Consider the following 23,097-nt stretch of genomic DNA (forward strand, 5'->3'; position numbering starts at 1 on the left):
TGAATGTGCGCTGGAAGTGCAGGTTACTAGGCCTGCTGCAGACCTGGGTGGTGGGGCCTGGGGTCTGCATTTAAGACAATTTTTCTTTAAAAAAAAAAAAAAAAGACAATTTTTCTTCATACTTAATTTTGAAAATCACTTATGGAAACAGTTTGGATAACCTAAATCCGATAATAATAAAAATAGTTAACGCATGTTTAAAAATCAAGATAACCTTAAAAACCAAGCTGTGCTTCAATACGTTTTCATTTATTTTACAATTTAACTTAAAATCTAGAATATTTAACTTTTCATACAAACTTAATTTTAAAAATAGTCAATTGCTTTTTACATACAAAAGATTCAAAACAAAATTCTTCATCTGGAGCGATTACAACTCCATGCTCCTGCTGGGTCCTCAGGGCAGAGAAGGGGTAGTTGCCAGGCAGCAGTGGTCTCAGGAGCCCAAAACCCCAGTCCTACCGCACACCCCCCCCCCCCAGGCACAGTACCACTACTGAGGTCTGATATTTCCCCCCAGTACAATTTCTCCTAAAATTTATTTCTAAGGGTTGAAAACCACCTTAGGACTGGCCATTCTCTTAACAAAGAGTAAAATGTAAAGGACTATTCTACTCAGAACTTGAGAAGTGGAGAATCCACGTTTTCCTTGTCAGCCTCGGGACTCAGCTGGATCAGAGGAGAAGCCAAGTCTATCAGCTGCAAAAGAGAAGAGACAGGAGGTGAGTGGCATGGCCATGTTGCCCCTGCCGGCTGCCCGTAAGCTCCCCGAGGACCCGGCTGCCCACGAGCCCTCTCTGACGTGGCTCAGGCCCGCTGACATTGCAACCGTCACGTCTAAGAATTTGTAAAGAGGAAATGCCACACAGAAGACCTGAGTTCTTGCAACATGTGTGCTCCCGTCACACAGTAGGCACCAAGGGACCCTAGGGTGGAGGCAATGCAACCCCCGGCCTCAGAGATCTCTGGGCTTCCCGGGCAGGATTCCTTAGCAGGACTGGGTGCTGCTCAAACGTCACGCCACCAAGGGAGTGTGCCGTGAGCCATATCACTTTAGAAGCCCCACTGGCCACTCTCAAGGGTCCCCGGGAGGTGCCCTGGGATGAGGACCAAACCCAGAACTGAGACCACCCGAGGCCGAGGTCAACACAGAACCTCCTGCTGCTTCTCACCTGTGCCACCTCATGGCGAGGCTTGGACACCGTGTTTTTGTTCATGTCTGGAGTGTTTATCAGCAGGTCGATCAGAGGTCTACTCTCAGATCCTGGAGCTGCATTTGCTTCTGGAGTATTGCCAAAGTCAATGAGAGGGTGGTCGACGAGAGCTGTGCTTTCAGCTTTCGGAGTGATGGCAAGTTGATCCAGGTTGATGTCCACGAGAAGAGTCTGGACGAGAACATAAGTTTAAAGGCACTTGTAGCATCTTTCTGTCAACCACGTTGAGGAAACCTAGGAAACCCAAGGAAGGGTGGGCCTCTCGGGGGGAAGGGCTGGCTGTGGTGTGCCCGTGCTGACAGAGTTGTCTCCACTCTGGCCACCCCCCACAGAACTCCCACCCACGTCCACCTCCCTCTGGAGCTGGAGCTCCAGGATGGCCACGTCCAACAGCCCACCCTGGAGCTCCTAGAGACCCTCCCACTGTGCCTTCCTACTTCCTGTCCTCTGAGCCCTGGCCTTCTGATCAAACAGGGGTTGGGGTGTGGCTTCCGTCCCCATTAGAGGTGGGAGAGCCTCACTCCATCTCTGGCATGGCTAGCAGCAGAGGCCCTGGGGCAACGGGCCATGGCACCGAGTGAGCACACGGCTCTGGGGGCAGATTCCGTTCACCAGGACCGCACAAGTACCTCACTAGCAGGCCTATCTCCAGGTGGCGGGGCCACATCCAGCACTACTTCTGAGCTGATACTTTTTGAAAAAGTAAAGTCACTCTTTTCTGGAGAAAAGTTAAGTGCCTGTGGCACAGCCAACAGAGGGGAGGAAGGCTTGTCAGGTGATGAGTCCTCATGCTCAGAGGCAGCCTCACTCTGGCGTTCCCTCGTTAGTGCAGCTCTGCCGGAGACAAAGACGAAAACCTCATGAGGGGACTTCTCGAAGTGTTAGCTCTAGGATTCCCATTCTAGAGGTGGCATGTCATCCGGAGGGACGCAGGCTGGCTTTCCTCCCAGCTCCACCCGTGACAGCGCTGAGCGTGAGCAAGTCCCCTTTGGACCTCAAGCTTCCTCGTGAATTAAAATAAATGGACTGAATGGTCTCTAAGGTCCTTTAGGCTTTAAAAGTTTAGCAGCCTGCTGACAACATGGGCCCCTTTCCTGGGGGTCTGGTAAGAGGACAAATACATACTTCACACTCAGGCAGTAAGAAGAGATGCTCTGAAGAAAATCAAGCAGGGAAATGGAATAGAGTGACTGGGTGGGGAGGTGAGGCTTTCTGGAAAGGCCCCTGAGGTTGGCCCTCGAACATGGACTGCAATTGTGGAGGGGTGGCGCGCTCCAGGCGGAGAGGATGGCCAGGACAGCCCCGTCCACCGTGTGGTGAGGGGATAGCGTGGCCGGAGCAGAGGGACGCGGGAGGGGCGGGTGAGGTGGGAGAGGCAGGTGGAACAGCTGCTCAGAGCCTGTTTCTCAGGAAGCCTGAGTGTGGTCAGCCCTGGCCAAGACCCTAGCAGCCAGACTATGGGTCTCTCCCTGGTACTGGGTCGCAAAGACTGAACCAGACCCCTGAGCTCTGGATCTGAGTGGATCTACAGACCCTCTCCCCAAAGGCTCCTCCCCACGAGAGGCCGTGGCCCAACACAGGGCCATCAGGGCAGGTGCTCCCCTGCTTGCCCAGGCCAGCAGCCACCCGGGGTAGGATGCTCAGTGAGGACTGTGATGGCAGAGCAAGCAGGTGCCCTCTTTGCTTCGGAGAGCCACCGACGGCTCCTGTGGCTGTCGTTGAGCAGACGTGATGAACCTCGGCCTGGCTGGTTCTGGGCTCGCTCACCAGACGAGGCAAAATTCTGGCGCAAGAACTACCCGGGGTGTTGGGAATCGGAGACAAAGTTATTGCAGGGTTTAACAAACTCTTACCTCACAGAAGATTTTTTCTGGGGCTCAGAAGAAAGCTGCCAAGCAGACATACATGGAGGCAAAGCCAGAGCTCTGGGCATGGTTTTGGGGGTCACCGGCGGAAGGCCAGAGAGCCGACGCCTGGCAGGTGTGGGCAGGGCTGACATGTACTTCGTACTCACAGGGGTCCTCGTACCGCCTGCAAGGCTTTGTGAGGCCACCATTGATGAGCGTCTAGCAGGAGTGCTATGCACAACTACCCTGGAAAAACAAAATTGGAGTCTTCAGCAGACATGACCGGAAAAAAAAAAAAAACATTCAGCCAATATGCTAATATGGTAAAAAGTCCTGATTTCAACGTAGAAGAGTCAAGCCCGCAAGGCCTGTTGGAGGTCTGCTCTGGGAAGAAAGGGCTGCCGCCAGCCCCCAGGGAGGCCCCGGTGTGGGCTTCTGGCTCCTCGATGAGTGGCCTCTCCATCCTTCTCGCAGGTTCTGATCAAATGTGATGGGCCCTTCCAGGTGGTGCCGGACAGACGCATGGAACGAGAGGTTCCAAGGACATCTGAAAGTCACCTTCTAATGGCGTCGGTATTTCTATAAGGAAATGCAGACCCCCCAGTGGGGCCTGCCTGGGCTCGCAAGCACGTTCACACACCCCAGGGGTAGCACACATGAGTAAATCAGGGTACCTGCTGCTTATTTCTCACACATCCCTCCTTCCACCCTTGGTGATACATGTGGCTTCAACAGCAAGTGAATCCCGCCCATCTGTGTGGAGCCAGCTGCTTATTTTAAAATAAAGGAGTCGAGGACATCCTACCAACATGCAGCCCACAGGAGGGCTGTGGATCACTCAAGACAATCTTTATGTGCTTCAAAAGAGTCTGAAAACAAACTTTAATATTAACTGAAGAACAAAATCACTCCAAGGGCAGGAGGGTGGGGTGCTCTAAGTCAAGCAGCCGTTCTCTGCAAGGTTCTGGAACCACTGCTGAACTCCAGCGAGAACAGATAAAAACACAAACAAATATAATCTTCAAGGTAACCCTGGGAGGTAGGAACCACTGTCCCGTTATACAGGTGAGAGGACTGAGGCCCAGGGGTAAAGTAAGGCAGGCAGTGGCCATCTGGCTGTGGGTGTGGGAGACTCTCCGCATGGCTAATGCTGTAAGGGGAACATCCGATCCCACCCATGAGGTTCCTCCCAAGTTTACACTCAAGTAAATGAAAGCCCAGGGCCACGGACAGATTCACAGAGTGCAGGCTGGTCTGTGGCAGAGCCAGCATTAGGGCCCCCATGCTGGTGTCTTATCTCCCAGCCCATCCCAGCCCCATGCAAAGCAGCACTCCCATCCCAGCTGCACCCTAGCCCCAGATACGCTACTGCCCAGCCTGAGCATGTTCACTTTTGTCCCCACTCCCAGCTGACATGCAGAACGAAGGAGTGCTGGGACAGGGCCCCTCTGACCCCAGCAGGTGGCAGTAACGGTGGTCACTGGCCCAGGCCTCGCGTGCATGCATGCGCGTGTCCTGACTGTAGTACCTGCTGTGGTGAGTGTGCACCACCCCTCCCTCACCCTGCACAGGTGAGGAAAGCAGGTCAGGGACGTCCAGACACTTACACTAGGTCACAGACCAGGGATGGTGGAGCAGGGATTCAAAACCCAGTCTAGAGGGATTTTGCCCGTGGCACAAACGAGAGTCCCCTTTTAAGAGTTGTGAGGGTGGGTGTTGCCACCACCCCAGGTCGGGCCTGAGGATCGGCATGTCACGACACAGGCGACAAGTCTGTGACTATCACAAGGCGAATGTAAAGGGACACTGGCCCTCGGGAGCTCAGGCCACAACCCAACAGACCGGGGCTCAGGCCACATGTGGTCAGGCTGTGGGTCACCACATGTGCTTGAGAAGCCTCTGGGTGATGAGCAGGTCCCTCCTTAAGAGTAAAACCGAGGGTGGTCGGGGCTCCTCACCTTCCCGCCGACGTGCAGGACTGCGGCCTCTGTGCCCGATGGGACTTGGGCGTTGTGCCATCTCGGGGCTCACCTGAGACAGGAGAGGATGTGCGTGTGGTCAGTCACACGTGCAGCAAGTGACAAAGCCGCCAGCCAGGCAGCTCCCCTCACACACTGAGGGCCTGACGGCAGGGCCCTGTTCACACTGTGCCCGTGTCCCCTCCACAAGGACAGCTGGTGTCATCACCAGCACTCGCAACCACACAGGGAACACACTGCCACAGTCGCAGGGCTGTGCGCTCTGAACAGTGTGCGGGCTCGCCAGCCTCGCCAGCACTGACTATGGGAACAGTGTGACCCAGGGAGACAGCCCTGTCCCAGACACTGTGAAGGAAGGAGAATCCATTTCAGAAGAGCTGGAGGTGCGTGAAGGGGCCGGAACTGGCAGCAGAGGGTAGCTGCTGAGCAGTGGTGGGACTGGTAGGACTGGTACATATCCCGTGGCCTCTGCAGCTCGACAAGACCTGCACACAACGCAGCTGGAGGAAAGGTGGCCAGAGGCACGCCATGGCTTTGGGCACCTGGCAAGAAAGGAAGCAAACACGGCGGAACAGAGCGTGAGCCACGGGCTGCCCTCGAAGCAGCCATTCCAGCAAACACACTGAGCTCCCTGCCGTGGATCCTAAATATGGGCTCCAGCCGTGGCTTCTCCCTCGGCGTCCACACTCACACATTCAACTGCCTGCTCAACATGGCACACGGAGCCCTGCGGCACCCCACACTCAACGGGTCCAAACTGGGCCCGGGGGCTGTGCCGGGGCTGCTCTTCCTCCAGCCCTCGCCTGATGGTCGGGTGCCCCGCAGAGGCCCCTCCACGCTGCCGCACGCTCTTCCATCTCCCAGGTCTGTCACCCCTCCCCAGACCATGATCTCTCTCCCCATCACAGCAGGGCTTCCGCCTGGCTCCCCCAGCTTCCATTCATGCCTGAGGGGAGGGATCTGCGAGGCCGGCAGCCCTGCCCCATAGAATCCCTCCGCACCACTCCTGTCCCGAGGCTCTAGGGGAGCTGGCCTGTGGCTGCCCGTCAGCCCTCACCTCTTCTTCCCCTTCCCCTCGTTCACTAACTTGGCTGAGGTTGCTAGTGTTTGTTCGACATCCACTCTCCTCTCCTTAGTAAGAAACTAGCGAGGCGGGAAGACAGCACGTCTTAGCATCCCTGGCAGGTTAGCAGTCACACGACCAAGGCCTGAGCGATGGGACATAGGTGAAAGTGGCCGATACAACTTCCAGTAAGTACTGTTGCTCCTCCTCACCTAGCCCATCCCTGCTGCTGACTGGTGAGAAGGCTGGCGCTGCAGCAGCCAGACAAGAGCGTGAGGAAGAGGAACTAATCACGGCAGAACAAGACAGAGGAAGCCCGGGCTCTCTAAAGGAGGCTTCAGGGCCATAAAGGCTGCCTGTGCCAGATGTCGCTGCTGGAACACTTCGGAACAGTCAGGCTGCCTGGGAAGCACATCTTCTTGAGGGCAGCTACAACCACCTTTTCCCTTGAGTCTGCTCTGTACAGCCTTCTACATTTTACACACTTTTTAGATTAACGTACCAGACAGCATGCCGGCACAGGCAGGGAAAGGCCAAGCCAGCCGGACTGGCTGGGGAGTGGAGTGGAATGGAGGCTGCTGGAATTTGAGGGGCAGAGCTAGATAGGTGGGAGCTATAGAGGCAGAGCTCCAGACATGGGAAGGGAGCCCCAGTCCCTGGCTGTGCAGGAAACAGCAGTGAGCGCGCAGTGAGACTCTGAAGGCCAAGATGAAGATGGCCACCGGGGACAACTGCCACTGCTCGCACACGGCTGGGCAACCCCCATGTCCCACTGGCCAGAATGGAGACCTAGGAAGCACAAGGCATGCTCAGCAGGGACCCGGGCAGGCCACGTGTTGGAAGGGGGGCCGCCCTGTCCCGAGGGTAAAGGCTACAGACACCTGCCCCATCAAAGCTTCAAAAGAATCCTCAAAAGGATCAAGTTGACCCTCAACTTAAATGCCTTCCAGGGCGAAATTCAGCTCCTTCAAGCAGGACAACAAAGCCCAGATATTCAAAAATTCTGAACTTACACCATCTGACAGAGGATCAAATAAACAAGTGAAACAGGAAAATGTGACCATCACCTGGGAAAAAGTCACTAGAAATGGACCCCAATATGACAGGGAAGACGGCGTTAGAAGAAACAGAGGTTGAAACAACCAACATAAATATGTTCAAGAATTTAAACAAACACTGTTAGGACAAAGATGGGGAAACTACAATGTCAGAAACAAAAAATTAACCAGATGGTCTTCACTGCAGATTAGACACACCACCGAGAAAGTCTGGACCTGAAACGTCCTTTTCTTGAAACAGAAGAAAAGGTGGGGAAACCAGGCCTTCATGACGTACAAAACCACGAGAGGCAATACTTGTAATTAGACTCCCAGGAAATGAGGGGAGGCAAGAAAAAAAAAATCTGAAGAAAGAATAGCCAAGTTTATTTTTTCCAGAATTAATACGAGTATTAACCCTCAGATCAAAGCAGCTCACAAACCCATAAGAAGGATAAACCCAAAGAAAGCCACTTCGAAATTCATAATAATCAAAATGCTGAAAAGAGTAAGAAACAGGAATTCCTGAGAGCAGTGCAGGATCGGTGACAGGACCTTGAGATAAGAATGCCACCGAGTTCTTGCCTGAAATGGTACAAGCTAGAAGATGCTAGAACCACACGTTTAAAGTGCTCTAAGGAAAAAGAAAGCCAAAACACCAGCATCACCAAAACAAACACTTCTGGAAAACCTTACATAGAATCTCTTCAATATTTTAAAAACATGAGAAATGAATGACCCACTCCTTACCAGTAGAAAACCTCGGTATCTTAAATTGACTTGTCGGCGTGGGCATGGCCCACGTCCTGCACTGAAGGTAGGAGTCACGCCTTCTTGTACTCCTGGCTGTGTTCCCCTGAGAAGGCTGAGACCAGCTGGAGCTGGAGCAGGAGCTAGGCCCCGGGCCTCTCTGTTCCGGCGTCCCGGCTCTGCTGACAGCCGCTGGGCTGGGTGCCTTGGCTGGCTCCGCCGTTCCCCCAGCCGCCGTGGCCCACTTGCTCTGCCTGCAGGATGCACCCGCAGGGCCTGTCTGCAGAGGCTGCCGAGGCGTGGCGAGTCCCGCTCTGCCTGACTGGCTGGGGTTGGATGGCAGCGGGGGACTACCCGCAGGAACACTTGCAGGTTCACTTGACCTAGCTGGAAGAGGAGACACAAAATCTGGTTATCGCTCAAGTTTATGTTGTTATTAAATTATGAAGTTACTTAACACCTAAGGAGTTTTCAAGTGAAGATTATTTTGACCATGATGATTTCCATATGAGAAAAACAGGACCCGTGAGCAACATTCTGTATGCCCATCAGGTAACGTCCTCAAACACAGGACAGGCTAAGTTGCGCACAGCTTAGCTGAGTGTGCTCTAAGGTACTGACTCTAGACACAATTACCAAGATGTATGTATGTAACTACACGTGATTTCAATCTCTCCCGTCTTCCCTGATTTTGTCAACAGCAGACATTCTACCCTGAGTGGCCAGAAGTGGACAGTGTCGTCACATGCCCCACCCCCTGGTCAGGGTGCAGGGGAGGACCGGAAGAGAAGGGGCAGTCATTCCTGGCCGGTTCCTTCAAATGCTAGGCGGTTGGGCCATAGCAATCATGGGCACTATTTAAAACAGAAAGAAGATAGACGTGGGTGAAAAGTACTCAGGTGCCGCTATGCCCCACACAGACGTCAGTCCCGGGAGGACTCCTGCAGAAAAACTCGAAGAGAAAGGCTGACGCCATAGCATTCCGGCTTCAGTGCTCCTCCCCAACGCTGTCCTGTCTGACCTAGCCATCCCCGACTACGCACACACACCATAAGGCCCACTCAACGCCCGTCTCAGCCCTTATCGGAGGTAGGAACGCAGCAATCCCCAAATCGTGCCCATGTCCTGCACCACTGCAGCCACCGACTTCACCGCCCCTCATATCACAGAACTTCCTTTCCCCACTCAGGGCCCGTGTGTCAGAGAGGCCAGGACAGGCCTTGGAGGACTCCTAGAGCCCGTGACAGCACTGCAGAGGGAGGCACCGTCCTGCGGTCTGTCCGCTGATGGAAACTTCAGTTCTCTTCACCACCACTGGGCAGTCGGGGCTGCACATATCATCAGTCTAATTCCAGACTTAACACTTTTCACAGTTTGCGAACAAACTCCACACACATGTCCACAGCAAACAGCACAGGCCTGAGCAGGGAGTCCTGAGGGGCTGGAAGGGCTCTTCCCTGGAGGGAAGACTGGAGGGCTCCCCCTCTACCACTAGATGGCGCCCTCGGCCCGCTAAGACGACCACATAGTCCGAATTGAATCCGGTTTGGGTGTGGGGATTAAATAAACGCCAAGTTTAAAAGGGTCACGTGCCCTAAATTATTTGGAACAGTCCTATTTTTAAAACCTGTGTCTGATTACATGTCCACAGGCTGGTCTCAGCGTCCTTGTGCGTCCCAGGCACCCGGAGCCTAACACCAGCTCTGGCACTGCAAGCCGCCCTCAACTAAGCCCCTGCTAAGAGCGCCTCTCCTCAGAGGACTGGGAGCATGGTGAGGGCAGGGACCCTGACACAGTGGCCCCCCTCCCCCCTCCACACCACAGCAAACCCTCCAGAACCTTCTGCAGAGTCTAAGTGAGAGTGGGCACACAGTTGTGGTCCAGGGCACAGGTGGGTCCGAGGGCGGAGAGCCCCACCGGCCTTACCTCTGCCGGCTGCCGGAGAAGCACACACGTTGGAAATCACAGCTGAAACGGACCCTGAGGAAGAGGACTTTCTCGAAAGACTGCCAGCACAACCAGGTCGTTTCAACAGGGTTTTCTTCAGGCCCAACTGAAACAAAATGTTTAAAAAAAAAAAAAAAAGAGTCACCAAAGAGTTCATTATCCACCTGTTACTTTTTTATGCAAAAATAGTGTTTTAAAATAATTTTTAATAATTTAATAATTGTCATCTTGAATTCAAAGGAAAAGTCCAAGCCGTCCTGCTCAAGTGCAGTCTTCAAAGCCCTGCATAGAAACACCTGGGAACTTGCGGAAATGCAGGCTTCTGGGCTCTATCTTCCCACCCCCCCACCCCCGCCTCCCTAAAGGAGTCCACAGCTGTAGGGCACAGTTTCTAGCGATTTTAACAAGTACATCAGCGGTTCTTACAGCTCAGTTTAACCACAACACCAGAAAATAAACAGCAAAGCCGAGGGCGATCATCTGTGAGCTGTGTGTCCGAGCCCTGACATCCCATCTCGTCTGTGAGGGAAGCGGGGAGCAGCACAGACACACAGACGCGCAGAGAGGCTGACCTTCCTCAGCCCATGGAGCCCTGGCGCGCACCAGGCCGCATTCTCTGCCTTTCATCAAGCCGCCTCTCACGGATGCCACTTCAACCTTTCTAAAACTTGATTTTCATCAAAGACACATTACGTGTATACATCGCTGCTCCTTCATTCCCTTTGTTCACAGGCCATGCCCACCCGCAGCCCTGGTGAGACCCACCTTGTTTGGAACGGGGAGCGATCGCTTGCCTTGGACCAAGTGGCTTCCACCAGCTGGCATGCCGGCAAGCTCTTGGGCAGCACTGGATTTGTCCGGGGGCACATCCCTGTGGGATTCCTTTTCATTTAGGATTTTCATACCCGAAGGACTAGCTGGTATCCTTTTCATAGCCTGAAAATTTTAATATGAAATGTGAAAACTGCCCTCTTTAGTAAAGTACAGACACACCAAAGCTTCGATTTAGAGCAACTGCAGGCACCGTCTTCCCCATGCTATACACATTCCTCGACTCAGCAACCAGATTGAAGCAAATATAGCAGTTCACTTCCGCCACCAAATTACCATGGACAAAAATGACGGCACTTGCTTTCTCATTAAAAACAGTAAAATAATATCGAGCCAGATCATTAACAGGAGAGAGATCCTCTAAAGCTATTCCTCAATCAGGATTATTTAAGGATGATAATGAGGAAACTGGTTCTAGTAACAAAAATTTTTAAATGCTGTATGGAGAGGAATCACTCATTAAAAGGTCGTTCCTGGGATCCCTGGGTGGCGCAGCGGTTTGGCGCCTGCCTTTGGCCCGGGGCGTGATCCTGGAGACCCGGGATCGAATCCCACATCGGGCTCCCGGTGCATGGAGCCTGCTTCTCCCTCTGCCTGTGTCTCTGCCTCTCTGTCTCTCTCTGTGTGACTATCATGAATAAATAAATAAAATCTTAAAAAATAAATAAATAAATAAATAAATAAATAGGTCATTCCTTCTAGCAGGGATGCTGCTCAGTTATAATAAATCTTGGAAGAGTACTGAAAGGCATTTTTCTTTGGACAGCAGAGTCAAAGAATAAATTTCTAACATATATAGATACAAGGGCATTCATGAAACCAACCTATGCTTATATAAATAACCCTCTATAACGAGGACAGCTAATAAGAAGCAATAGCAGCTCATAAAGTCACAGGACTGAAACAGTTAATTTTCTTTTTTCTTTATAGCACTTTTTAAATTGAGATATACCTCATGTAACATAAAACTCACGATTTAGAAGTATACAGGTCAGTGGTTTTTAGCACGGTCACAGCATCAATCTGAGAACATTTTTGTTGTCCCTGAAGGAAACTGCTAGCCCTTAGCAGTCGCTCTGCACCCCTCAACCTCCCCACCTAGCTGGCCACTAACCCACTCCCCTCTCTACAGTTTCCCTATCATGGTCCCTTCCTGTAAATGGAAGCACACAATATGTGACCTTTTGTGTCTGGCTGCTTTCACTAACCAGGTTTTCAAGGGTCATCCACATTATACTATGTATTAATATCGAGTTTCTTTATTGCCCGAGTCCACCTGTTGTCACACACACAAATCCCTGCCTGGGTCCACACAGTACAATAAGATCCACGTCACTTGCATTCTAGAGACATCGCTTTTAGAAATGTACATCCAAATGGTCTCCAGCAAAAGGAGTTTGTATGATTAAAGGAATGGCTCCAAAAAAAAAAAAAAAAAAAAAGGAATGGCTCCAGCTACTTAGGGGAAGTGATGGCCAGCGTGCCTCCTGTCCAGGTTTCAGTGTGGCAGACAAGCTTTAAGCTCAGATCAGTTCTGGGTTCTGAGAGCGGGGAGTCAGTTTGGGAGATGTGCTTGTAGAGGGAAAAGAAGCTCCCAGGCCCTTGCTGGGTGGTTTGCACTGACCCAGACCTTCCTCAGTAACTGGTTCAGACAATGGAGGCCTGGGGCCCCGGTTAGCATCAGAACTGAGAAACAGCACACGGAGGCTCCAACCTGTCTGCCTCTCCTCAGAATAGGAGCTTCCTCCCCTAAGCAGAGATGTATCAGCAAAGCTTGGAAGTAGCTGCCCTCTGGCACCTTCCCCTACCCTAGTGCCCTGCCCCGTGAACCTCCAGGAACCCCAGTGCCTCAGAGTTGGCTAGCCGTACCCCCAAAGGCCCGCCTGTCCACTGCTACTTCCAAGGACAGCTCATCTGTTTAATTCCTGGGAGGAAAGTGATCTAAACAAATTCACAGTTACTCAAGATGACTAGGTGGCTATTCCAGGAGGGGAATTTTTGGAAGTTGCTTGTCAATGCAAATGAAGTCCCTAATGAGTAGAAAATCCAGTGTTGTAACAAGCAAACGGAAAAATTTCAAATGGCATTTAGGAGGAGGTGTTCTTAAGGCATCACAACAGGAAGGCAGCCCTTGCCCCCGCATATCCACCCCAAGCCCAGCTCTCATGCTGTTCCTGCTCTGAAAGGACTTGCCATTCCTACGCTTCTGAGCCCTCAGCACAACTACATTTGCAATAACAGCTTCTCCCCGTAACAGTTTCCATCAGAACCATAAACGGAGAGGGCTAAAATGCCAGGGAGCACCGAGCTCTCCAGACAGACGTGTTGGTATGTGGATGTGTCTACCTGCTCTGGGGCCACATGAATGTTTTTCCCTCTAAAAGACAAAGCTCGGGGTGGCACCAATTTGCTGATGACCCTTTTCTGAGTCCCCGCCTGGTGTGGAGGGTGAGCAGTTCTTGGTTTCACAGGCAGAGAAGGGCAGGGTGACCGTGGGGGTCCCTGTGTCCGGGCGAGGCTAGTCTGGACAGGAGCGCTTGGCAGGGCCATGCCTGAGGGGATCTGGTTTCCCGAAAGTGGCAGTCCCCCCAAGGGGCTGTCTGACAGGTAATATGTCTCCCTCTTAAGCGACTTGGGGCTTTTCTTCATTTCATTTTCTTTCTCAAACAGGTCTATTTTTAATTTTGATTCCTGTATAAATCTTTCCACACCCTGGCTCCAAAGGTCTTCAGCTGTGACCTCTTGGGCTGCTTTGTTTTTGCTTTTGCTTTCTATCTGTAAGGCCAATAAGTGAGCTTCTTTATACACTTCCACAAATTTCTCCCCAGTGAGAGGACTCCAGGTGAAGTGACTTTCCGAAGCTGGCAAAAGAGGTTCTTTGGGAATCTGATGATTTAATTCCAAGCTGGCAGCAACGCATCTTTCTTTATGCCCAACGGGTCCAAAGAAGACTTCCTCATCTTCATTTGCACTATTTTAAATAAAAGGATTATTACTGACATTGGCATTTAAATGAAAGACTTTATTGAATGTGGTTAAACCCAAGGCAAAGGAAGAAAACAGCTCTGTTTACCTTGAAGAAGACAATGAAAGATCAAAGTCAAATTTTTCATCAGCCAAGAGAAGAATGTCTGTGGGGAAAGAGTTCAGCATTATTTGAGGGTTGGGGCTAACAAAGAGAAAACATTACCAGTCTCTACAGCTATAAAAACAATGACAAAACCTCATCCCCTTATCATTATTTATTAATTTATTTTAAAGATTTTATTTATTTATTCATGATAGAGAGAGAGAGAGAGAGGCAGAGACACAGGCAGAGGGAGAAGCAGGCTCCATACCGGGAGCCCAATGTGGGACTTGATCCAGGGACTCCAGGATCGTGCCCTGGGCCAAAGGCAGGTGCTAAACCGCTGAGCCAGCCAGGAATCCCCTATTTATTTATTTTAAAGATTTTATTTATTTTTTAGACAGTGAGCACAGCAGAGGGAGAGGGAGAGAGAGAAAGGGAGAAGCAGACTCTCCACTGAGCAGAGAGCCTGACGTGGGGCTTGATTTGAGGCCCCGGGATCACGACCCGGGCTGAAAGCAGACACTTAACTGACTGAGCCCCCCAGGTGTCCCCTTATCATTATTTTATTTTATGATTTTATTTATTCATAAAAGACACAGAGAGAGAGGCAGAGACACAGGCAGAGGGAGAAGCAGGCTCCCCGCTAGGAGCCCGATGTGGGACTTGTTCCCAGGATTCTGGGACCACACCCTGAGCCAAAGGCAGGTACTAAACCACTGAGCCACCCAGGCATCCCCCTTATCACTATCTTAATAGTCACATCATCATAGAGGGCTCTAGATTATCTAAATTTTTTTGTTTTCTTTTTAAAATAGCATCAGTAATTCTGTTTGCTAAGCTGACCCATAAATCCAAGTCCTTATCTTAAAAATATTATCTAAAATGCAATCACCAAGTCATTCAACTAGTTTTTCAAGGCTAGATAAGTCATCTTCAGGTACAGACCATTTTCAAAAGACCACCTGCTTCACGTCCGTCCGACTTAACTTCCTGGCTTACAGACTACGTAACACCTGTTTTTGTTTCAAAAACAAATCCAGAATTATTCAAATGCACAGTTGGGACTCCATAGGAATTTGCTGACGAGCAACTCCTCTTAGAGCCCACCTTGAAACCCCAGATGGAACTGCATTTTGTACCCCTTATCCACACTTCCACTACAGTCCCTTTACCAGCCCCGCCTGGAGGCCTGACTCCCTCTAACAAACCTCAGCCCCCCACCCCACCCCACCCCACCCCACCACCCATTAGTGGATTTCTTTCATGGGGCAACTGCTCCCTCCCCTAGCTCCAACACCCCATCCACACCCATTTTTCTCTAGGGCCTCCCCATCACCTAGACCTGACCTCTGTCATGGTGCTGTCTTGCTGTTCCTTAAATGTCCCTTTACCCTTCTGAAGCTCCAACTAGATTGTAAGGTCCTCCAAGCCAGAAAATGTCTAATGCTCTCACAAATTCCCTTAATGTCCAGCTAGGGGCCTGGATACTTGACAAATAATTATCGATAAATGCTGAACAGTTATTCCATACCGTAAAGCTTATACAGCACTTTAACAAATCATGTCTTATTTGATCCTAATAAACAATACAGCATACTTATTAAAATTATGAAAATTTAAAATATACTAATATCCTAATTAGATTCTAAATAGTCACTTCAATTATTCTTAATTACCCAATAAAGAAAAAAATAGAAAGCACAAATGCACAAATGAAATAAAGAGAAATAACCAGAGAGAGAGAGAGGGAATTAAGAGATTCATAATCTAGTCTGCTCAACTCCATGCACATAAACCCAAGAACTTGGCTGAAATGCATAATTTTCTAGAAAACACTATTTTTGTATTTAAATTACTTAAGTTGATTTATTTATAAAACTGACTCCAGAAGAGAGAAAAAAACTTAATAGTTCAATTACCACAAAAAACTGCACAAATTTATTCAAGAGCTATTGTCCTCAAAAAAAGCACAAGTTCCAGATAGTTTCACAGGATAATTCTGACAAATCTTTCAAGAATGTATCATTCCGAAACTATTTAGACTGCTCCACAGGATACAAAAAGAAACCTTTCCACTTACTTCTACAAAGCAAGCATAACCATACCTAAAACCTCTAGAATTAGCTCAATAAAGAAAGCTACAGACCAGGTTCATAACATAAATCCTAAATAGGATTATTAGCTAACAGAATCACCAACACATTAAACGAAAAATATATCATGACTAGGTCAAGTTTGTTTCAGGACTTCAGGACTGTAGGATGACTTACTCTGACATAATCTAATAACGTAATTGTTATATTGCTAGATCTAAAAGGAAAACCCTACATCATTTCCATCTATGCTAATAAGACATGAAAAAATGCAACATACCTTGTGGATCTTAAAAGCCCTTCATAAAAAGTAATAGATACATAACAGGTACATTTGGTCATACAAGGAAGTATCTATCTCCAGCCAAAAGCCTAAATTAGGTTTAATGGGATATGATCAGAAGCAGTCCTTCTAAAGTCAGGAGCAAATGTACCTCATCAGTCAGGACAGGCTAACTTACGCTGAAGTAACAACAAGCCCTGAACCTCAAGTAGTGTATTTCTCACTCTTAATCTACATCTGCTGAGGCTTGGGCCCTGCTCCACATCCTCCTCACTGCACAACACAGGCTGATGAAGCCTGGTCTTTGTGCTAAAGAAACTCCATACTAGTTCCTACAGACTCAGAAGTGACACATATCATCACAGCATTCCCATTTCACTGGCCACCTTTCAAGTCCCTTGAGCCAAATCCAAATTCAAGTGGGTGGGCAAGTACAATTCCAACATTTACCCAGGAGGAAAAAAAAAAAAGTAGAAAGAAGGAGAAAAAAAGTGGAAATACTGATAAACAGCACCCAAAACCACTATCTCTGTGTAAATTAACTTGCAAACCAGCATGAGGCTTACTGGAAATCTAAAGAGGAAATTCCATGAAAGCCGGGCACATGGCCATGATGTCTGCTGTCACGACAGCCGGGATGCTGTTCTGAGTACACCAACCAATAAGAGACAAGGGGAAAAATCTGGAGGTAAGAGTATCACAGTGCACAGATGCTCTGACTACAGATGCAAGAAAACCAAATGAATACTATTACAAGCAGTGAAAGGATAAAAGCAGATGCCTGAGAACAAAGCCTAACAAAAGATTAGGTAGGACAAAAATACCTATAAATAAACCTAACAACACGCTCCTGAGGCTCGCGTTCTGGTTGTTAGGAAACCACCAAGGAGTTTGAGAGCATGGAGGCCGCGCGCCCTCCCTCGACGGCAGGGAGGTTCGTGGTGGTCGGCGGAGGCATCGCGGGTGTCACCTGTGCTGAGCAGGGAGAAATACAACATGGTGGTTTTGAAGAATCAGAGTGTGATTTAAGAAGATTCTTTCAAGACGCTTAAAGTGAGAGAGAGGTTGTAGCCAGAGGAAAATGATGAAAAAAAATGGCAACCTTTTTTTTTTTTTAAGTAAGTTGGCTGACTGGAAAACTCTGTGGAGGTTCCTCAAAGAGTTAAAAATAGATCTGACCTACGACCCAGCAATTGCACTGCTGGGGATTTACCCCAAAGATACAAATGCAGTGAAATGCCAGGACACCTGCACCCCGATGTTTATAGCAGCAATGGCCACGATAGCCAAACTGTGGAGGAGCCTCGGTGTCCCATCGAAAGATGAATGGATAAAGAAGATGTGGTCTCTGTATACAATGGAATATTACTCAGCCATTAGAAACGACAAATACCCACCATTTGCTTCGACCTGGATGGAACTGGAGGGTATTATGCTGAGTGAAGTAAGTGAATCGGAGAAGGACAAACAGTGTATGTTCTCATTCATTTGGGGAATATAAATTATAGTGAAAGGGAATATAAGGGAAGGGAGAAGAAATGTGTGGGAAATATCAGAAAGGGAGACAGAACATAAAGACTCCTAACTCTGGGAAACGAACTAGGGGTGGTGGAAGAGGAGGAGGGCGGGGGGTGGGGGTGAATGGGTGACGGGCACTGAGGGGGCACTTGACGGGATGAGCACTGGGTGTTATTCTGTATGTTGGTAAATTGAACACCAATAAAAAATTAATTTATTAAAAAAAATAAAAAATAAAAAAAAATAAACCTAACAAGATATACGCAAGATGGATATAAAGAAAACTTAGTATATCATAAAAGTAGCACATCAATTAAAGGGGGAAACAGTGTATTCAATAAATGATATTTTCCCTCAGGGGAAAAATATATAAAGGGAACAAGAAGGGGTGCCTGGGTGGCTCAGTGGGTTGAGTGACTAACTCTAGATTTCAGCTCAGGTCAGGATCTCAGGGTTGTGAACTTGAGTAGGCACTGCACTCAATGTGGCATCAGCTTGAGATTCTCTTTCCTTCTCCCTCTGCCTCTCCCCCGACTTATGCGCACACACTAGCTCACTCAAAAGAAATAAATCTTTAAAATAAAATTAAAAAAAAAAGAACAAGAAAAAACCATGAGGAAATTATTTTATAATCTAGGGAAAAGAAGTCTAACTATGACGCCAAACTGGACGCCATAAAAAACTGATGGTACGATATGTAAAAAACAATTTTAAATCTCTGCATGGCAAAAATCACCTCAAGCAAAGTTAAAAAAACAATAAGCAGGGAAAAATATTTGCAGCTCACATCTCAAAGGGCTCATTTATGAACAGTGCCTACAAACTGCTAAGAAAACAACAAATGATGTAATGGGAGAACTAACAAAGGATATAAACAGATAAAATAACTGATAAAACAAAAATAACCCCAGGATTCCACTTTTCACCTATCAGATTGTCACAAAGAGGTGGTAAAACGTGGGCAAGGTTGTGGGGAAAGGGACGACTCATACACTGCTGGGGAAGGCATCACTTAGTCTAGCTGTCCTGAGAGTCCCCAGGCAACACCTACAAAATAGAGAAGTACACATGTCCTCTGGCCCAGCAAGGAGACTTGCGTGAGTACATCCCACAGACAGTCATGGTGCTGTTGGGTGCAGCAGCATTTGAAAAAGCAAGACACTGGACACAAACTAATGTACACCCACAGCAGATGGGAGAAATTATAGTCCCCTCACCAAGATGGACCACTACAGAGGTACAAGAGAACAGGAACAGTGCATGCGTTGATATACAAGGATCAAGATAAATCGGTGCCAAAACCAAGATGGAGCACAGGGTTCCATCTGCTATGAAAAAAGGGGCAATTGGCTGACAATGTACACGTATTGGCCTGGAAGATCAAACAGACCAAAGGCACTGATGGCCTTTGGGGGGGCAGCTAGGTGGCTGAGGGAGAGGCTGCAGGAAGTGGAAACAGGTAGGGGCCAGATCCTGGAGGGTTTGCAAGCCATGACAAGGAGCTTCTATTTTATCAAAGTGCAAGAGGAAGCTATGGAAGGTTTTAAGCATAAGAGTTATGATCTAACTTGTGTTTTTAAAAAGTTACCCTAGCTGCTGTGTAGAGTATCAGCAAAGAAGAAGGTGTGTCTATTGAAATCACAAATGCAGAAGTAGGTGGAAGTGAGTTAATGCACAAGTAGGTGGAGGTGAGTTAATGTGGCTGAAGCACAAGGCAGTGGCATCTGGTGGGTGGAGTTGTCAAGAGGCAGATGGATCAAAATATATTCTGAAGGTGGAAATAGCCGTAAAGAATGGCTGAAGGGGGATCCCTGGGTGGCGCAGTGGTTTAGCGCCTGCCTTTGGCCCAGGGCGCGATCCTGGAGACCCGGGATCGAATCCCACGTCGGGCTCCCGGTGCATGGAGCCTGCTTCTCCCTCTGCCTATGTCTCTGCCTCTCTCTCTCTCTCTCTCTGTGTGACTATCATAAAAAAAAAAAAAAAAAAAAAGAATGGCTGAAGGAACATGGCCACTTCACAACTTAGCTGAGTACACGGAGGGGCCATTTACTTCCATGAGAGGGCAAAGAGCAGGCTAAGAATGGGGTGGGAGGGGGAGCACATTGAGCATGAAGGGGAAGATGCCAAAGAGGCTGGTGGATATACGAATCCAGAGCTCTGAGCAAAGGCTGTGCTCAAGACAAAACGTGGGCACCACTACAAAACAGATGGAGTTTAAAGCTGCGGGAATATCTAAAGGCCCTGGGGTGGGGGTGGGGGTGTACCAAGAGACCCCAGACCAAGTCCTGGGGAGGATTAGCTTCAGAAGACAACAGAGGAAGAGGAGCCTGCAAAGGGATGGATAAACCAGCCAGAGAGGTGGAAGGACTTGCATCTGTATGCCAATGATGAGCAGGAGCAAAAGGACCGGCACAAAATAAGGCTACGACGGGGAGGGGGTGACATTAGGGGTGAAGTCCTCCAGAGCAGCAGCAGGGATTCTGCATGCACACTGAAGGGACTGGTACTTGAAAGGGAGGAAACAACAGGAAGGAGAAAGGATGCAGCAGCATTTACCTTTCTAGATACAATGAACAAGTGATCAAACTGGCAAAGCTTGGGGGGGGGGCGGCTTCAGTGTTAGGGATACCCAGTCCCCCCGCCTTTCCGAGGTGGTGAGGAGCAAAGGATACGAGGATGTCAAAAGGCTTTAGGGGAGTAAGAGTATATGGCCTTACACTCATTTTCCTGAGGCTGCATTCTCACGCTGACGCTCAAGCCAGACAGGAGAGTCACGGGGATCCTGCACAAACTCTTAGCGAGCAGAAACCAGCAAACGAACACAAAGAGAAAACATCACATCCGACCCCTCCGGTATCTGGGTGCTCTCGGCACTGGCTGAACACAGCAAGACGGGGTGGGAAGAGTCTAGAACTGGGTGGGAGGGAGGAGGGGGGGGAGGCAGAAAACTGGAAACTAAGGACACTAGATGGATGCAAACCCCTTGAAGACGTGGACGGTGAGCTCGGCCCACACCTTCACCGAACCATCTCCCTGGACCACGGCGCTGCGGCCGCACGCACGTACCGTCCTCCTTGGGAACATCCATCTCTGCTTCTCCTGGCTGCCGGAAGGGCCCTCCGAGGTGTCCTCCTTCCACGGGGAGGGCTGTCAGGGAGCCACTGCGGGGAGGACCGGGCCAGTAGGTGAGCAGGTGTCGGGGCCCAGCCCCCCACCACCCCACCCCCAGGTCCGCCGCGCCCGGGTCAAGGCCGGGCGGGGGCACAGGGCGCAGGCGGCTGCGGCCAGGTCACGGAGGGCAGTGGCGGTCGGAGGCCTCGGGAGCTGCAGGCCGGGACCCTCCGCGTCCACCCCCCAGCCCCCCCGGGGCCTCGCGCCCCCAGGCCAGGCGCTCCGGGGGCCCGATCAGCCCTGAACCCCGCGGACAGGCACAACGGAATCCCCCGCGCTCGGGGCAGCCCCGACCGGATGCGCGAGGGAACCCCGCGACCGTCCGCCCGACCTACCGGCGACCCCCAGCCGAGCGACGGCGACACCGGGCGACCCCTCCCCAGCCCCGGGATTTAAATGTGGCGCGGCGGCGCGGCGCCGGCCTCCGATAGGCCGGTTTGAAGGCGCTCCGCGACGTCACCGCGCCCGGTGCATCCTGGGGGCTGCGGGCGGAGCCGCGGGGAGGAGGGGCGCGGCGCGCGTGCGCACTGGCTCCGCGCGCGCGGCTGGGCTGCGCATGCGCAGGGTCAGGCTGGCTCCCGCTGGGTTCCGCGGGCGTCGCCCGAGTGTGTCCCGCAGGCTCGGCGTCACGCGCGGAGGGACACGGTTCCGATGCCACCTCTTTATCTGTGAAGCTACAGACTTCATTTCCTAGCTAGGGCATCGATGGGAAGGCCGAGCGACGTCCGTGCACCTGTCTGCTTTGTAAAGCAGCGCGCGCCGCTTGCTGATGCGGGCGGAAGGCGGGGGCCCTGCCCCGGGGAGCGCACGGGGTGACCCGCTGTGTGCCCCTGCAGCAGGGGAAGCCAAGCTGAGTGGTGGCCTGAGCATGGCCAGAGGTGGCACAGAAGCCTGCCCTGGGCTTCAGGGCTGCTGGGGAGCTGGGTGCGTCCTGCGGGCAATTGGGGTGCGTTGGAGGGGTGCGTGGGGTCCTGTGGGGGGGGGGTCTGCACGGGACAATGCACACGTTGGAGCAAGATCCCTGATCTGAGCGGCACAGAGGACTGACTGGCGAGAGGGTCAATCAGCGGCAGCTTGAGATTGACCTCACTTGAGCCTTAGACTGGGAGCCAGGTATAATACCCACCCCATGGCCTGGGGTAGGGGGGATGAGGGGCGCCGTTCAGGACACAGTGTCCCTAAGCCCTTGCTCTAGGCATCCGGGACTGGTGGTTGTAGGGGGAGGTAGGAAGGAGGAGCCTGGGATGCCCCCATACGGTCTGCTCTGGGAAGGTCTGAACTCCAGAGGGAGAGCACCATTTTCAGAGGATAATGAGCTCTTTATTTGGGGGCAGGTTGGGTGGAGAGTTGTCCAGGGGGCAGTCATCCTGGGCCCAGGACCTATGCCAAGAAGCCTTCCAGGCTGGCGGGCATCTGGACTCCCGTGTCTCTGGTTTCACAGCATCCACACCAGTCACCCCATGTTGTTCTGGCCCTTCTCCACTTTTTATTTTTTTAAAGATTTTATTTATTTATTCGTGAGAGACACAGAGAGAGAGAGGCAGAGACACAGGCAGAGGGAGAGGCAGGCTCCATGCAGGGAGCCCGATGTAGGACTCGATCCCCAGGACTCCAGGATCACGCCCTGAGCTGAAGGCAGACGCTCAACCACTGAGCCACCAGGTGCCCCTCTCCACTTCTGATCCGGCTCCCCATGAGACTGAACCCCCAAAAGGCAAGGTGTGGGTCTCATCACTTGATGTCTCCCAACTTCACCCAGCCCACCGATGGGCCTCAGGCAAGAGTTGAGAGAGTGGGAGCTGGATACTGAAGAGGCAGGAGGTGGGTAGTGGGGCCGGGGGGAGTCTAGCAGCTTGGAAGGAGCCCAGCCTACCCTCTGCTTCCCCTTTGTCTTGTCCTGGCATCACCAACAACCTCTTTTCTATCAAAGGGCTCCCTCTATAGCCTTTGGCTTCCCATGGTATTCCCATGTGCTGGGTCCTTTGGACCCTGCCTTTCCCGCCTGAGTCTGTTCATGGGGTCTCTTCTGAATTCCATTGTCTTTTTTTTTTTTTTTTAAGATTTGTCTGTTTTATTTTTTTAAACATTTTTTAAAGGATTTTTATTTATTTATTCATGATAGACATAGAGAGAGGCAGAGACACAGGCAGAGGGAGAAGCAGGCTCCATGCCATGAGCCCGACGTGGGACTTGATCCTGGGACTCCAGGACTGCGCCCTGGGCCAAAGGCAGGCACTAAACCGCTGAGCCACCCGGGGATCCCAAGATTTGTTTGTTTTAAAGAGAGGACACAG

At 50.7% G+C, this 23,097-nt stretch overlaps 1 protein-coding gene across 2 annotated transcripts; it reads right to left on the reverse strand.

Moving 5' to 3' along the window:
* Nucleotides 1-228: 228 nt before the first annotated feature.
* On the reverse strand, nt 229-21,283 carry GTSE1 (G2 and S-phase expressed 1). 2 transcript variants are annotated; one of them, XM_025456323.3, is made up of 12 exons: nt 21,139-21,283; nt 20,699-20,793; nt 13,742-13,799; nt 13,015-13,639; nt 10,603-10,773; nt 9,817-9,943; nt 7,891-8,277; nt 5,020-5,092; nt 3,068-3,307; nt 1,844-2,048; nt 1,173-1,385; nt 229-699 (listed from the first exon to the last, which is right to left on the reverse strand). In XM_025456323.3, exons 2-12 carry the CDS (start codon nt 20,718-20,720, stop codon nt 616-618), a joined length of 2,205 nt encoding a protein of 734 aa, XP_025312108.2. In that variant the 5' UTR covers nt 20,721-20,793; nt 21,139-21,283; the 3' UTR covers nt 229-615. The 2 variants fall into 2 exon arrangements, with proteins under 2 accessions (XP_025312108.2, XP_048971192.1); XM_049115235.1 differs by lacking the exons at nt 20,699-20,793; nt 21,139-21,283 and adding an exon at nt 16,939-17,064.
* Nucleotides 21,284-23,097: the final 1,814 nt, after the last annotated feature.

Source organism: Canis lupus, chromosome 10, assembly GCF_003254725.2.
Source record: "Canis lupus dingo isolate Sandy chromosome 10, ASM325472v2, whole genome shotgun sequence".
Lineage (NCBI taxonomy): Eukaryota > Metazoa > Chordata > Mammalia > Carnivora > Canidae > Canis > Canis lupus.

Bases quoted from the DNA above. Each gene is read 5' to 3' on its own strand.
- GTSE1 (XM_025456323.3), bottom strand. From the start codon at position 20,720: ATGGATGTTCCCAAGGAGGACG. The intron at 13,640-13,741 runs GTAAACAGAGCT...TATTTAAAATAG, and splicing joins CTTTCATTGTCTTCTTCAAG to TGCAAATGAAGATGAGGAAG. The intron at 8,278-9,816 runs GTAAGGCCGGTG...CTCCTCTTCCAG, and splicing joins TTCTCCGGCAGCCGGCAGAG to CTAGGTCAAGTGAACCTGCA.